Here is a 16,968-nt window from a genome sequence, read left to right on the forward strand (position 1 = left end):
TCAGCAATTCTGCCAATCTTTGTATCATCCGCAAACTTACTAATTAGACCAGCTATGTTTTCCTCCAAATCATTTATGTAGAATACAAGCAGCAGAGGTCCCAGCACTGATCCCTGTGGAACGCCACTAATCACAACCCTCCATTCCAAAAAGCACCCTTACACCACGACCCTCTATCTCCTATGACTAAGCCAGTTCTGTATTCACCTTGCCAGCTCACCTCATACCATGTGACTTCACCTTTTTATACCAGTCTGCCATGACAGATCTTGTCAAAGGCTTTACTGCAGACAACATCAACCGCTTTTCCCTCAATTATCTTAGTCACCTCCTGAAAAATCTTGATCAAGGTAGTGCGCTTGACCTCTGCCACTCAAACCCATGCTGTCTATCACTAATAGTCCATTCGCGTCTAAATGCCTTTAGATCTTGTCCCTGAGAATCTTTTCCAATAATTTTCCTCCCACTGATGTGAGGCCCCACAGGCCTGTAATTTCCTGGATTATCCGTGTTATGCTTCTGAAACAATGGGACAAAATTGGCTATTCTCCAGTCCTCTGGGACCTCACCTGTGGCCAAGGAGGATGCAAAGATGTCTGTCAATGCGTGTAGTCACATGGTCACCATTTTACTCCCGATTTTTATTGAATTCAGATTTGACTATCTGACATGGTGGAATTTGAACTCATGTACCCAGAATTGTGCGGCCCTGGGTTACTAGTCTAGTAACATTACCACCGTACCTTTACCATCCTTTCAGGCAACGTATTCTATAGTCTCCAAACCCATGATGTACATTGTTCTTCCCCTTATATTATCTCTGGCTCTTATTCTGATTGTGATGTGTTCTATTTTGGCCAATCACTTGACATGGTTGGGCAAGGACAGATAAGAGCATAGCTCTAGTTTTTTTTACATCTTTTAAAATGCCTCTGTTTCTGTATTTACCGATTTCTGCTTTTTTTGCAGATGCACCAGAAATACCTGAGATATTTCCAAGTAATAAACTCATATCAATAATGAAAACAGAACCATCAGAGGTAGGCAAAACTGTAAGACTGACACTCAGTTGTCTCAGGATGTTTATATTTCAGGATTATTTTAATATGTAAAGAAATTGAAGAGATTCACAGATACCTTTAGATTAGATTAGATTACTTACAGTGTGGAAACAGGCCCTTCGGCCCAACAAGTCCACACAAACCCGCCGAAGCGTAACCCACCCAGACCCATTCCCCTACATTTACTCCTTCACCTAACACTACGGGCAATTTACCATGGCCAATTCACCTGACCTGCACATTTTTGGATTGTGGGAGGAAACCGGAGCACCCGGAGGAAATCCACGCAGACACAGGGAGAATGTGCAAACTCCACACAGTCAGTCACCTGAGGCGGGAATTGAACCCGGGTCTCTGGTGCTGTGTGGCAACAGTGCTAACCAATGTGCCACCGTGCCACCCACGGTGAAGTTTAAGAAAATGTAATTTAAGAAAAAATGTAGTTTAAGAAAAAAATTAGTTAAATTTCCCCTTCGTTACCACATGTTAACATGTTGCTGTGAGTCTCTCTCAAAAGGGCCTAAATCTTGTTGTTAATGGTATGGAGTTACTTCATAACTCAAGTATGAGTTCACTGACTGGTAGGACAAGCTTTAACAAGCTAAAAGGTGAACTCATCTTCCTAAGACTACAAAGACTGTGTATCTGTTTTAAGTAATTTATTATAAATAAAGGTAACATGCCTCCTATTTTGAATGGAGAACAGATGGATGGCAGAAAAACAGTCTTCATGGAGGAAGATGTTAAAGATCTCCCAGAAATGAAGGAACTAAAAGAATTTGTTATCAGGAAAGAGGGTATTTGAAAAGCTAACTGGGTTGAAAGTTGATAAATTCCAAAGATCAGATGAGCTTCATCCCAGTGTTGAGGTGGTGGATGGAGAGGTAGTAAAATTGATTCCCTTCCAGAAGTCTGTAGATTTTAGAAAAAATCCTGATGACTGAAGAGTAGTACTAATGAAAGAAAGAAGGAAGAGGGAGAATGGAAAACTACATTTAGTCTGCTGAATAGGACAGACTTCAACCAGATCTGACAATTCAAGGCTGGGTATCCATGAGACACTGGAGCATCAACAGTATTTCAGCACAATCTGCAAACTCATGGCCTGGCATGTCCCACATTACCATCAAGACAGGAGATCAACCCTGGTTCAATGGAGAGTTCAGGAGGGCACGCTAGGAGCAGGACCAGCATACCTGAAAATGAGGTGTCAACCTGGTGAAGCTACCAAACAGGACTACTCGCGTGAAGAACAGAGTAAGCAGCAAGTGATAGACAGAGCTAAGCAATCCCACAACCAACAGATCAGATCTAAGCTCTGCAATCCTGTTGCATCCAGTCATGAATGGTGGTGGGCAATTAAACAGCTCCACAAATACCCCCATCCTCAATGATCGAAGATGTGTTGCTGAAAAAGCGCAGCAGGTCAGGCAGCATCCAGGGAACAGGAGAATCGACGTTTTGGGCATAAGCCCTTCTTCAGGCTTATGCCTGAAACGTCGATTCGCCTGTTCCCTGGATGCTGCCTGACCTGCTGCGCTTTTCCAGCAACACATTTTCAGCTCTGATCTCCAGCATCTGCAGACCTCACTTTCTCCTCAATGATCGAAGAGCCCAGCATGGTGGCACAGTGGTTAGCACTGCTGCCTCACAGCGCCAGAGACCCGAGTTCAATTCCCATCTCAAGGCGACTCTGTGTGGAGTTTGCACATTCTCCCCGTGTCTGCGTAAGTTTCCTCCGGGTGCTCCGGTTTCCTCCCATAGTCCAAAAATGTGCAGGTTAGGTGAATTGGCCACGCTAAATTGCCCGTAGTGTTAGGTGAAGGGGTAAATGTAGGGGAATGGGCCTGGGTGAGTTCCGCTTCAGCGGGTTGGTGTGGACTTGTTGGGCCGAAGGGCCTGTTTTCACACTGTAAGTAATCTAATCTACGTCAGTGCTAAAGATACGGCCAAAACATTCGCAGCAATCTTCAGCCAGAAGTGCCGAGTGGATGATCCACCTCAGCCTCCCCCAGTGGTCCCCAGCGTCACAGATACCAGACTTCAGCCAGTTTGATTCACTCCGTGTGATTTCAAGGAACAGTTGGAGACACTGGATACTGCAAAAGCTACGGGCCCTGACAACATTCTGCAATGGTACTGAAGACTTGCGCTTCAGAACTTGCTGCTCCCCCTACCCAAGCTGTTACAACACTGATATCTACCTGACAATGAGGAAAATTGCCCAGGTATATCCTGTACATAAAAAGCAGGACAAATAGGTGAAGGGCTGACTGTGAGTTTAATAAGATATATGGAATCCTGGGCTTTAGAAATAGAGAGGCAATTAAATACAAAAAAAATCCAACCCCACCAATTACCACCATCAGTCTACTCTTGATCATCAGTAAAGTGCCTTGCTGTGTTCTTCCAGCCTCCTGCTGGTCTACCTTATCCAGGAGGCTGGAAGAACACAGCAAGCAAGGCAGCGTGAGGAGGTGGAGAAGTTGGGGGAGGGTGTAAAAGAAGCTGCAGTTAAAGGGGATTGGTTGGTGGTGGTGTGGTGAGGTAAGGTAGGGATTAGTGAACACAAGGAGAGTGTACGACCTGGTTGTCGAAGGGAGGATTCATTGACCAACCAGGTCCTACCCTCTACCTGTGTTCATCTATCCCCATCTCCTCACCATCACCCACCTCCCCTACCTCCACTTCATCTGCAACTCCCCTTCCACCCACCCTCGGTCCTGCAGAAGGATTACACCCAAAACTTCTCCACCTCCTCATGCTGCCTGGCTTGCTGCATTCTTCCAGCCTCCTGCTTGTCTACTTTGAATTCTGTAGTTTTTTGTCTCTAACCATTCAGGATAAAGTAGCCTGCCTGATTGGCACCACATTCACAAACATCTATTTCCTCCACCACCAACACTCAGTAGCAGCAGTGTGCACTATCTACAAGAAGCATTTGCAGAAATTCATCAAAGATCCTTCAAGAGTACCTTTGAAACCCACAACCACTTCCAATTAGAAGGATACCCAACTGACATCTCGAAGGTGGATATATGGAATGCTCTGCCCCAGAAGGCAGTGGAGACCAAGTCTCTGGATACTTTCAAGAAAGAGATGGATAGATATCTTAAAGATAGTGGAATCAAGGGTTATGGGGATAAGGCAGGAACAGGATACTGATTAAGGATGATCAGCCATGATCATAATGAATGGTGGTGCAGGCTCAAAGGGCCGAATGGCCTACCCCTGCACCTATTGTCTATTGACAAGGGCAGCAGATACATGGGAACACCACCACCTGCAAGTTCCCCTCCCAGGCACTCACCATCCTAACTTGGAAATATATTGCTGTTCTATCACTGTCATTGGGTTAAACTCCTGGTATTTCCTTCCTAACAATGTTTTGGTCTACCTACAGCAGGTGGACTGTGGCAGTTCACAAAGGCAGCTCACCACTACCTTTTCAAGGGCAACTAGGGACGGGCAATAAATGCTAGCCCAGTCAGCATTCCATGAATCACCACACTCCCAGAAGGATGTGGAAGCTTTGGAGACCACCTAGAGCAGGTTCAGCAGGATGTTGCCTAGTCTTGAGGGCATTGGCTATGAGGGAAGATTAAAAAGACTGGGATTGTTTTCACTGGAAAGGTGGTGGCTGAGAGGAGACTGATAGAGGCCTACACAATTACGAGAGGCATAGATGGGCTGGATAGTCAGAGGAGTTTTCCCAGGGTTGAAGTTTCAATTACAAGGGGTCACAGGTTCAACATGAGAGGTGGAAAGCTTAAGGGAGATGTGCGAGAGAAGTTTTTCAGGCAGAGAACGGTGGGAGCCTGGAACACACTGCTAGAAGAGGTGGTGAAAGCAGGCAGGTTGGTTGCATTTAAGAGGCATCTGGCTGGTTACATAAAAGGGAGGGAATGGAGGGATACGGACCGAATAAGGACAGAAGGTTTGTATTTTTTTATGATTCGGAGATGCCGGTGCCACAACCACCTGATGAAGGAGCGTCGCTCCGAAAGCTAGTGCTTCCAATTAAACCTGTTGGACTATAACCTGGTGTTGTGTGATTTTTAACTTTGTTTTTTTTAGTTTAGTATGATGATTGGCACAGGCTTGCAGGGCCGAAGGGCCTGTTCCTGTGCTGTACTTCTCTTTTGTTCTTTGAGTGAGTTTTAAAAACCTGTTAGTCTAATGTCAGTAATAGTGTTATGACCCCACTGTTGTTATTACTGGACAAGTCCGATCCCAAACTGAAATCTGCTTTTTAAATCATATTTTGTTTTTTTTTAATTTAATGAGGTAGTCTTTTACTGAAACTCAAGCACAGAATATTGTGAATCTAGATTTAGCAATAAACTGTAAGTATAATACTCAAAGGAAAAGATAAAATAAACCAAGCTATTTTACATGAAACACTGTTTAGAAGATTTTGAAACATGATAAAAATACAATATTCTGTTCATCTCAACAGCATATTCTACCACAGTGAAGCACTAGAGGGAATTCCTTGCTCTAACACCTATATCAGTTTGATAAAATTGTTGCTTTCAATTTGCAGTTATGCGAGTTTGAAGGCCTTTTCCTTAAGTATTCACACAACTGAACTTAGACTCTCTTAGCTTGAAATAACCCTTTCAGGTTCTAACCAAACTTTTCTGATCTACATCTTTAAAACAATTACCCTTTCACTGAAGTAACCTACTTCCCAACTTGTCCAAACTAACTCCTTTCTGAAGAAGAAACTGTTTTATACATTAAACTTTGTACCTAAGCTTAATAAAATCAATTCCTGATCTTTCAAACAGAAAACAAGCTAACCGTCTTTAATGTTTACTCTCTGCTAGTAAAATAAATTACCATCACAAATCCAGGAAGTCTCTCTGAGTGATTTTCAAAACGAGCATGGCTCCAGAAACCTTGAAAAGTTAATCCCCTTACACACAGACCAAAACCTACATTTTAAAAAAAAATTCCTGGGATGTGGGTATTTATTGCCCAACCCTAGTTTTTGCCCCTTGAGGAGATGGTAGTGAGCAACCTTCTTGGCCTGCTGGAGTCACTGTACCACAGTGCTGTTAGGGAGGGAATTCCAGGATTTTGAACCAATCCCACTGAAGGAACATGATAAATTTCCAAGTCAGGATAGTTAGTGGCTTGGAGGGGAACTTGCAGGTGTTGGTATTCACACATATCTGCTGCCCTTGCCCTTCGAGAAGGAAATAGTCATGGGTTTGGAATGTGCTGTTTGAAATGTGGAGCCTTGGCGAAATTCTGCTGTGCATCTTGGAGATGCTACAGTTTCCACAACCATGGCAGTAGCTCAAAATCCAAACTCAAAAATAAATATTAAAATATATGTAATGCACAACTTACATTATAATAGCAAACTTCAAACACACTGTAAAGAAGAATGACAATGAGAAAGGATAGATAATGCAGGAATGAAGGTGTTATATTTGATGCTGTGTAAGGAATAAGGTAAATGAGCTTGTGGTGTAGATTGAAATAGGCAGGTATGACATGGTGGGCATCACAGAGATGTGGCTGCAACAGGATCAGGTTTGGGAGCTATCCGAAAAAATAGGCAGGTAGACAGAGGGGATGGGATTGCCTTAGCGGTTAGAAATGAAACTAAATTAATAGTAAGAAACGAAGTATGGTCAGATGGTGTAGAATCTGTGCGGGTAGAATTGAGGAACCGCAAAGGTGATAGAAGCCATATTCAGAGTTATGTCCAGGCCTCCAAACAGTAATCAGGAGCTGGGGCGCAAGACAAACCAGAAAATAGAAAAGATGTGTAGGAAACGCAAAGTTACAGTGATCATGGGGAATTTCAATACACAGGGGGACTGGGAAAATCAGGTTGGTAGTGGATTGTAAGAAAAGGAATTTGTGGAATGTCTATGAGATGTCTTTTTGGAGCAGCTTGTGGTGGAGCTCACTAGGGACCAGGCAATACTGGACTTAATGTTATGCAATGAGGCAGACTTGATAACCCTTAGAAGGCAGAGCATAATGTGATTGAATTTACTCGGCAATTTGAAAGGGAGAAGATAGAGGTAACGGTATTACAGCTGAGAAAAGGCAACTATAGAGGCATAAGGGAGGAGCTAACCAGAACTGACTGGGAGAGGAGCCTAGCAGGAAAGACAGTGGAACAGCAATGGCAGGAGTTTCTGGGAGTAAATCAGGAGACACAGAGATTCATCCCAAGATGAAGCAGCAGGGTATAGGGAGAATGAGGTAACCATGGTTGACTAGGGAAGGCAGGGATAACATAAAAGCAAAAGAGAAAGCATATCATATGGCAAAGGGCAGTGGGAAACCAGAGGATTAGGAAGCTTACAAAGACCTACAGAGGGGACAAAAAGAAAAAGGAGCAGATTAAATAGATTAAATAGCAAATTAAGCTAGCCAGAAACATAAAGGAAGACTGTAAGAGTTTCTTTAAATATATAAAGTGCACATTCGACCACTGGGAAGTGACACTGGAGAGATAGTAGTGGGGAACAGGGAAATGGCTGAGGAACTGAATAATTACTTATTATCAGTCTTCACAGTGGAAGACATGAGTAATACCCCAAAATTCAAGAGAGTGAGGGAGCAGAGCTGAGTATGGTGGCCATCACCAAGGAGAAGGTGCTAGAAAAACTGAATGGTCTGAAAGTGCATAAATCACCTGGACCAGATTGACTACACCCCAGAGTTTTAAGGGAAATACAAAAGGATTCTGGGTAATCCAAGATGGAGGACGGGAAAAATTTCTGGCTGTAACAGCTGCTCCTTTTTTGAGGTATTTTAGGTGCTGGAGGTGATTTCCTCTAATTCCAGGAGCAGCAATTACTGTTTTATATGCTGTTACATTGGAACTTTGGGAAAAAAGTCAAAACAACAGATAAAGGAAGCACATGATGAGGTCAGTGCACGAGAGACAGAGAAAGAAACTGACACTGCCTTTGTTTGAATTCATGTATTGCACAGTCCAAAGATGTGCAGGTCAGGTGAATTGGCCATACTAAATTGCCCGTAGTGTTAGGTAAGGGGTAAATGTAAGGGTATGGGTGGTTTTCGCTTCGGCGGGTCGGTGTGGACTTGTTGGGCCGAAGGGCCTGTTTCCACACTGTAATCTAATCTAATCTAATCTAAAAAACACTCGACTAGTAAGTTGCTGGCCCAGACAAATTATCTGTAGATGTGTTCAGATCCCACCATGGCAGCTCATGGAATTTAAATTCAATTAAGTCTGGAATGTAAAGTTAGTCTCAGTGGCGGGGTCTTGAAACTATCATCAGTTGTCACAAAAACACATCTGTTTCATTAATGTTCTTTAAGGAAGGAAATCTAGTCCTTACCTTGTGCTTAACAATTGGTTGATTTCCTAATTGTCCTCGGAAATTGCCTAGCAAGTCACTGTGTTGAAAAACAATTAGAAACAAGCAACAAATGCTGCCTTGCCAGCAATACTCACATCCAAACAATAAATTGTAAAAGTGCCTGTTACTAGTGGGTAATGCAGAAATCAGTGCTAGGTTTACAGCTGTGTTTTGAGGATTAGATTAGATTCCCTACAGTCTGGAAACAGGTCCTTTGGCCCAACAAGTTCACACCGAAGAGCAACCTACCCAGACCCATTCCCCCACCCTATATTTACCCCTGACTAATGCAATAAACACTATGGGCAATTTAACATGGCCAATTCACCTGGCCTGTACATGTTTGTTTGTGGGAGGAAACCCACACAGACACAGGGAGAATGTGCAAATTTCACAGACAGTTGCCTGAGGCGAGAATTGAACCCACGTCCCTGGCGCTGTGAGGCAAATGATCTGGAGACCTTTGTAATATTTCCAGATTTGCTGATGATATTAGGCTGAGTCAAAACTAACATGTGAAGACTATGCAAGGAGACTTCAAGAGAACTTGAATTGGTTAAGTGAATGAGCTAGAAAGTGATAGTTGGAATGTAGTGTGAGTTCTTCACTTTAGTAGGAAAAACAGAAAAGCAGAATATTTCTTAAGTGATGACAGGCTAAGAAGTATCTTGTCTAAAAAAACCTCATCTGTGTTCACAGGTCACTAAAGAATCAGTCACTTCAACAGTTTAGGCAAATAGCACATTGGAAGGGGATTGCAAGGGAATTTGAATACAGGAGTAAAGATATCTTGCTGTAGTTGTATAGAATTTGATGAAACCTCACCTGAAGTATTATGTACAGTTTTGACTTCTTTATATAAAGAAGGTTTTACTTGCCAGAGATAGTGCGGACAGAGATTCATCAGATTAAACCCTGAGATGGTGGAATTGTTTAATGAGAAAAGATTAAGGAGATTGAGTCTGTATTCACCAAAGTTTCAAAGAATGTGGGGTGACCTAATTTAAACTTGCAGTATTATTTCAGGGCTTGTTGGCAGGATGGATATAGATAGGACATTTTCTCTGGCTGCTAGAACTAGAGAATATAATCTCTGGACTGACATGAGAAACTTCTTTTCTCAGAGGGCAGTTAATCTTTGGAATTCTCTATCCCAGAGAGATATGGAAACTCAACCACTCAGCAGATTCAAGACAGACATCTATAAATTTCTGGAGACTAATGACATCAAGGGATTTGGAGATAGTGCATGAAAGTGACATTGAATTAAATGATCAGCCGTGATTTAATTGAATGGCTGAAGGGACTCAATAGGCTGAATGGCCTACCCTTGTGTCCCTGCCAATTGTAGTAAGGTGAAGCTCAATGAAACGTTTGGAGAGATTTCTTTAGCAGTTGGTATATATTTTTCCACCTTTGTGAGATTTCAATTTGTTTTAGTTTTACAGCGATTTTTTATTTTTGTTTCTGACTTCCAGCATCTGTTGCTGTTAGTTTTTTTTGAGTATTTGTCAATATAGATTCTGAATGCATGTGAACCACGACTGAACGGTATTGCTTCTTTCTATTTCTGTTGGCAAATATACTCTGGCTGCTGAAGGGCTTGACAGGAAGCTGTGGATCCCTGGCACTGGGTTTGCTGCTGGTTCGGTCAGAACGTCAGGAGGTGCCATGTTACTGAAGCCCAAATATGAAAGTCATTCCTGCTGCCTGTGTAGTTGGGGTATTCCTTTAGATTTGCAGGTATTTGATGCCTATGCTGGTTGGAAAAAATACTGAGGCTAAATTCAACCTTTAGAATGGGTAGATTTGCGTTGCTTGTGAAGTTAACATTTTTTAAAAATTCTGATTTTAATGACAGTGGGCAATCAATTTGTTCTCAGCAAGTGGGTTGGACAGAGAAGCTTTTAAAAACATTATTTGTGTCCCATTTGGTTTTCTTTTAGTTTTTAACATATTCTGGACTGGAAAATAAAATAGGGAAATAAAGTATCCATAAATAAATGTATTAACAGCACTGCTTGTGATCTGGAGGACCATGACAAAGGGAAAATGTCGTGGTTAGAATAAATATAATTTTGAATAATATTTGCAACTTTTATACAGTGAACTTCTTTTCCACTCTTGGGGTAGAAGGTTGGACTCTTTGTCGGGTACGTGGAACAGTCCATCTTCCGCCTTTACACCGGCACCACCTCCCATCTTTTCCTCTGCTTCATCGATGACTGTATTGGTGCTACCTCATGCTCCCACGAGGAAGTTGAAAATTTCATCAATTTCACTAACACTTGGGCGGCACAGTGGCACAGTGGCCAGAGACCCAGGTTCAATTCCCGCCTCAGGCGACTCTCTGTGTGGAGTTTGCACATTCTCCCTGTGTCTGCGTGGGTTTCCTCCGGGTGCTCCGGTTTCCTCCCACAGTCCAAAACTGTGCAGGTTAGGTGAATTGGCCACGCTAAATTGCCCGTAGTGTTAGGTGAAGGGGTAAATGTAGGGGAATGGGTCTGGGTGGGTTGCTCTTCGGTGGGTCGGTGTGGACTTGTTGGGCCGAAGGGCCTGTTTCCACACTGTAAGTAATCTAATCTAATCTAACACTTTTCACCCTGACCTCAAGTTTACTGGACCATCTCAGACACCTCCCTCCCCTTCCAGAACCTCTCCATCTCCATCACCAGCGACCAATTAACCACTGGCATCTACTGCAAACCCACCGATTCCCACAGCTATCTGGTCAACACCTCCTTCTACCCTACCTCCTGTAAAAATGCCATCCTTTATTCCCAATTCCTCTATCTCTGCTGCATCTGTTCCCAGGATGACCATTTCCACCATAGAAAATCCCAGATGGCCTCCTTCTTCAAAGACTGCAATTACCCCTCCCACGTGGTTGATGCTCTCCAGCGTATCTCCTCCACTTCCTGCACCTCTGCCCTTGAACCCACTCCTCCCAATGCAACAAGGACAGAATCCCCCTCTGCCCCCCCCCCCCCAGTCCTCTCCTTCCACCCCACCAACCTCCATTTACATTGCATCATCCTCTGCCATTTCTGCCACCTACAAACAGACCCCACCACCAGGGATATATTTCTCTCCCCACCCCATCAGCGTTTCAGAGAGACCATCTCCTCCATGACTTCCTTGTCAGGTCCATGCCCACACCCCCACCAGCCCACACCCCAATCCCAGTGTCTTCCCCTGCCACCCCAAGAATTGCAAAACCTGCGCTCACACCTCCCCCCCTCACCTCCCTCCAAGGCCCCAAAGGATCCTTCTACATCCGTCAGAAATTTACCTGTAATTCCACACATGTCATCTACTGTATCCGTTGCACTCAATATGGTCTCCTCTACATTGGGGAGACAGGACGCCAACTTGTGGATCATTTCAGAGAACATCTCTGGGACACCCACACCAACCAACCCCACTGCCCCGTGACTAAACACTTCAAATCCCCTCCCACTCCACCAAGGTCATGCAGGTCCTGGACCTCATTCATCGCCAATCCCTAACCACCCAACACTTGGAGGAAGAACGCCTCATCTTCCGCCTTGGGACCCTGCAACCACACAGGATTCATGTGGATTTCACCAGTTTCCTCATTTTCCCTCTTTCCCCCACCTTATCCCAGTCCCAAGCCTCCAACTCAGCACCGCTCTCTTGACCTGTCCATCGTCTTTCCCATCTATCCATTCCACCCTCCTCTCCGACCTATCACATTGTTCCTCACCTTCATCTATTTATTGCATTCTCAGCTGCATTCCCCCCCCCGCCTCCATTTATGTCTCAAGACCCCCCTCCCGGCCCACAAGCCTCATTCTTGATGAAAAGCTTATGTCCAAAGCATTGATTCTCCTGCTCCTCGGATGCTGCCTGACCTGCTGTGCTTTTCCAGCACCACACTATGCACTCTGATCTCCAGCATCTGCAGTCCACACTTTCTCCTCCCTAAAACCCAGGTGGTTCTCTCAGTTCCAGAGCATGAGACAGAAAAATAAAACTTACCATTATACTGTTTCTTTCACAACTTTGCAATGTTCTTAAGACCTTTATGGCTAATCAGTTGTTTCTTAAGATCATTGGTGATCTGCTGTTATTGATCTTGTCATTGTTAATGTGCTTTGCTATCTCTTTTACTCAGATTGCCACGTGTGTCACTAGGAATGGTTACCCTGCACCGAACATAACGTGGTACAAGGACCACACCCCATTGCAAGCTACCACGAAGATAAACAACAGTATGTCGTCTTTTCATTTCACATTTCTCAACCTGTCCATTCAAGTACTGCTATCTCTGCCCGAGTTCATTGAAAGGAGCACATCACCTCCACGTAGCCTGTAATTAATTTGCATGTTTGTTAATAGCTGTCACTCATTTTTTTAGTGAGTCTCTACAACTGCAGAAGAATGGCAGAAATGTTAGGCCACTGCTGTTTCTGGGAGCTTCTAACTTGTGTTCACCCTTCTCAAGGCAAACTGGCTAAGGAAGGGTGTACTTGCCATCGAGGGAGTGCAGTGCAAGTTCACCAGACTAATTCCTCGAACAGAAGAAACAAGAGATTGAGGCAAAAACAGAAATTGGAGAAATTCAGCAAGTCTGGCTGTGTCTGTGGAGAGAAAGCAGACTTAACACTTCAAATCCAGTGATTTCTCCTCAGTTCTGACGAAGGGTCACTAGACTTGAAACGTTAACTTTGCTTTCTCTCCACAGACGCCACCAGACTTGCTGAGCAATTCCAGTACTTTCTGTTCTTGTTTCAGATTTTCACCATTAGTAATTCTTTCTTTTATTTAAAAGATTGAGGCAACCCAGTCTTTTTTCTTTGAGTTTCAAAGAATGAAAAGTAATCCAATTTAAAGTTATAAAATTCTTAGAATATATGATATGTGGGATAACAATAGGATATTTCTCCTGAACCTAGAACTCGAGGACATAGTTTCAGAACACGGGGAAAGCTGTTTATGAGTTTTTTTGAATGTGACAATGGAGATTGATGAAGGCAGAGCAGTAGACGTTGCCTGTATGGACTTCAGCAAAGCATTCGACAAGATTCCGCATATCAGATTGGTTAGTAAGGTTAGATCACATGGGATCCAGGGGGAGTTAGCCAATTGGTTACAAAGTTGGCTTGAAGCTAGGAGACAAAGGGTGGTGGGGGAGGGTTGTGTTTCAGACTGGAGATCTGTGACCAGCGGTGTGCCATGAGGCTCAGTACTGGGTTCACTGCTTTGAGTCATTTACATAAATGATTTGAATGTGAATATAGGAGGTATGGTTAGGAAGTTTGCAGATGACACCAAAAACATGGTGGTGTGGTGGACAGAGTCATAGAGATGTACAGCACAGAAACAGGCCCTTCGGTCAAACCAGTCTATACCAACCAGATATCCCAACCCAAACCAGTCTCACCCGGCCCATATCCCTCCAAACCCTTCCTATTCATATACCCATCCAAACACCTTTTAAACGTTGCAATTGTACCAGCCTTCACCACTTCCTCTGGCAGTTTATTCCATACACGTACCACCCTCAGTGTGAAAAAATTGCCCCTTGGGTCTCTTTTATATCTTTCCCCTCTTATTCTAAACCTATGCCCTCTATTTCTGGACTCCCCACCCCAGGGAAAAGACTTTGTCTATTTATCTTATCCATGCTCCTCATGATTTTATAAACGTCTATAAGGTCACTCCTCAGTCTCCGACGCTCCAGGGAACACAGCCCCAGCCTGTTCAGCCTCTCCCTATAGTTCAAATCCTCCAACACTGGCAACATCCTTGTAAATCTTTTCTGAACCCTTTCAAGTTTTACAACATCCTTCTGATTGGAAGGAGATCAGAATTGCACACAATATTCCAAAAGTGGCCGAAGCAATATTGTGTACAGCCGCAACATGAGAGAAGAAGATTATCTCAGAGTATAATTGGATCTTGATCATATGGGCTGGGGAGTGGCAGATGGAGTTTAATTTAGATAAGTGTTGCATTTTGGTAAGGCAAACCAGGGCAGGACGTAAACAGTTAATGGTAAAGCCTGAGGGAGTGTGGGGTGAAAAGTGTGGCACTGAAAAAGTACAGCAGGTCAGGCAGCATCTGAGGAGCAGGCAACAGATTACATTATAGTGTGGAAACAGGCCCTTCAGCCCAACAAGTCCACATCGACCTGTCGAAGCACAACCTGCCCATACCCCTACATTTACCCCTTACCTAACACTACGGGCAATTTAGCATGGCCAATTCACCTGACCTGCACATCTTTGGACTATGGGAGGAAACCCACGCAGACACAGGGAGAATGTGCAAACTCCACACAGTCAGTTGCCTGAGGCGGGAATTTAACCCGGGTCTCTGGCGCTGTGAGGCAGCAGTGCTAACCACTGTGCCACTCTGCCGCCCACAAAGTCGACGTTTTGGGCATAAACTCTTCATCAAAAATGTGGAGGGGGAAGGGGCCTGAGAGGTAAATGTGGGGCTGGGTGGAAGCTAGGTGGGAAGGGGATAAGTGGATGCAGGTGAGAGGTAATTGTGATAGGTCGGTTGGGAGGGTGGAGCAGATAGGTGGGAAGGAAGATGAAGAGGTCAAGAGGGCAGTGTTGAATTGGAGGGTTAGGGGGGATGAGGTGGGGGAGGGGAGATTTGGAAACTGGTGAAATTGATACTGATGCCATGTGGTTGGAGGGTCCCGAGGCATTCTTCCTCAGGTTGGTGGGAGGGATTTGATTTCATGGTGGAAGAGGCCCAGGACCTACATGTCCTTGGGGGAGTGGGAGGGGGAGTTGAAGTGGAGGGCGGTGCCACAGGGTGGTGAGGTTGTTTGGTGTGTGCCTTCCAAAGATGTTCCGTGAGTTGGCATTCTGTCTCCGCGATGTAGGGAAACCACATCAAGAGCACAGACGCAACCGATGAGGTGTGTGGATGTGCACGAAAATCTCTGCTGGGTTTGAAATGTTCCTTTGGGGCCTAAGGGAGAGGTGAGGGAGGAGGTGTAGGTGCAGGTTTTACACCTTGTGCGGTGCTAAGGGAAGGTGCCAAGTGTGGAGGGTGGGTTGGTGGGGGCGTGACCTAACGAGGGAGTCACAGAGAGAATAGTCTCTGCAGTATGTAGATAGAGGTGGGAGGGAAATATATCTTTGGTTGTGAGGTCTGACTGTCAGTGGCAGAAATGGCAGAGGATAATGCACTGTAACTGGAGACTAGTAGGATGGAAGGTGAGGATGGGGGTGTTCTATCCATGTTGTGGTTGGAAGAGGTGGGGTTTAAGGACGGAGGTGTGGCAAGTGGAGGAGTTGACCTGGAGGGTATTGTTGATCACATGGGTAGGGAAATTGCAATCCTTAAAATAGGAGGACATCTGTGATATTCTCGAGTGGAATTGCTCCTCCTAGGAGCAGGTACTCAGGAGGAACTGAGAGTAAGGGATCTCTTTTTCACGGTGGGGGTAAGATGTTGGTGGTGTGGGAGGAGGTGTAGTCAAGGTAGATGTGGGAGTCAGTGGCTTTGAAACAGATGTCTGTGTTGAGTTGGCCACGAGAGACAGAGAGGTCCAGGAAGGGTACGGAGGTGTTGGAGATTATTCTTGTGAACCTGAGTCAGAATAAAAGGTATTGGTGAAGTTGATGAACTGTTCAACCTCCTTGTGGGAGCACAAGGTGGCACCAATACAGTCATCGATTTAGTGGAGGGAACGGTGGAGAATGGTGCCAGAGTAACTGCAAAAGGGGGACTGTTTGACATATCCTACAAAGAGGCAGGCATAGCTGGGACTCATGTGGGTGCCCATGGCTACCCCTCTGATCTGGAGGAAGTGGGAGGAATTGAAGGAGAATTTGTTGAGGCTGAAGAGCAGTTCCATGAATCAAATGAGTGTGTCGGTGGACAGGGACTGGTTGGGTCGGTGGGAGATGAAGTAATGGAGGGCTTATAGGCCTTGGTCATAGGGGGTGGACGTGTATAGGAACAGGATGTCCATGATGAAGGTGAGGTGTTGGGGTCCATGGAATCAAAAGTCACGGAGGAGCTCGAGGGCCTGAGTGGTGTTCTGAACAAATTTGGCAAGTTCGTAGACTAAGGGGGACAGGACGGAGTTCAACTTGGAAAAGTGTGAAGTGATTCATTTTGGAAGGTCAAATTTGAATGCAGAATACAAGGTTAAAAGCAGGATCCTTGACAGTGTGGAGGAACAGAGGGATCTTGGGGTCCATGTCCATAGGTCCCTCAAGTTGCCACCTAAATTGATAGAGTTGAAAGATGGCATATGGTGTGTTGGCTTTCATTAACAGGGGGATTGAGTTTAAGGGTCGTGAGGTTATGCTGCAGCTCTGTAGAGCCCCGGTTAGACCACACTTGACATATTGTGTTCAGTTCTGGTCACCTCATCATAGGAAGGATGTGGAAACTTTTGAGAAGGTGCAGAGAAAATTCAGGATGGTACCTGGATTGAAGGTCATGTCTTCTGAAGAAAGGTTGAGGAGCTAGGGCTTTTCTCATTGGAGCGAAGAAGGATGAGAGGTGACTTGATAGAGGTGTACAATATGGTGAGAGGCATCGATAGA

At 44.7% G+C, this 16,968-nt stretch overlaps 1 protein-coding gene across 3 annotated transcripts in view; it reads left to right on the forward strand.

Annotated features, from left to right (window-relative positions):
* Positions 1-16,968, forward strand: part of mcamb (melanoma cell adhesion molecule b) — a 196,238-nt gene that overhangs the window by 118,911 nt on the left and 60,359 nt on the right. For all 3 annotated transcript variants that reach the window (XM_043677730.2, XM_043677733.2, XM_043677732.2), the window contains exons 4-5: positions 970-1,040; positions 12,561-12,657. In XM_043677730.2, the coding sequence (XP_043533665.2) occupies positions 970-1,040; positions 12,561-12,657 (168 nt within the window). The remainder of the gene's footprint in view (positions 1-969; positions 1,041-12,560; positions 12,658-16,968) is intronic.

The sequence above is a fragment of the Chiloscyllium plagiosum genome, unplaced genomic scaffold (genome assembly GCF_037043375.1).
Source record: "Chiloscyllium plagiosum isolate Xiang-an unplaced genomic scaffold, Cpla_swu_hap1 HiC_scaffold_29, whole genome shotgun sequence".
NCBI classification, from domain to species: domain Eukaryota; kingdom Metazoa; phylum Chordata; class Chondrichthyes; order Orectolobiformes; family Hemiscylliidae; genus Chiloscyllium; species Chiloscyllium plagiosum.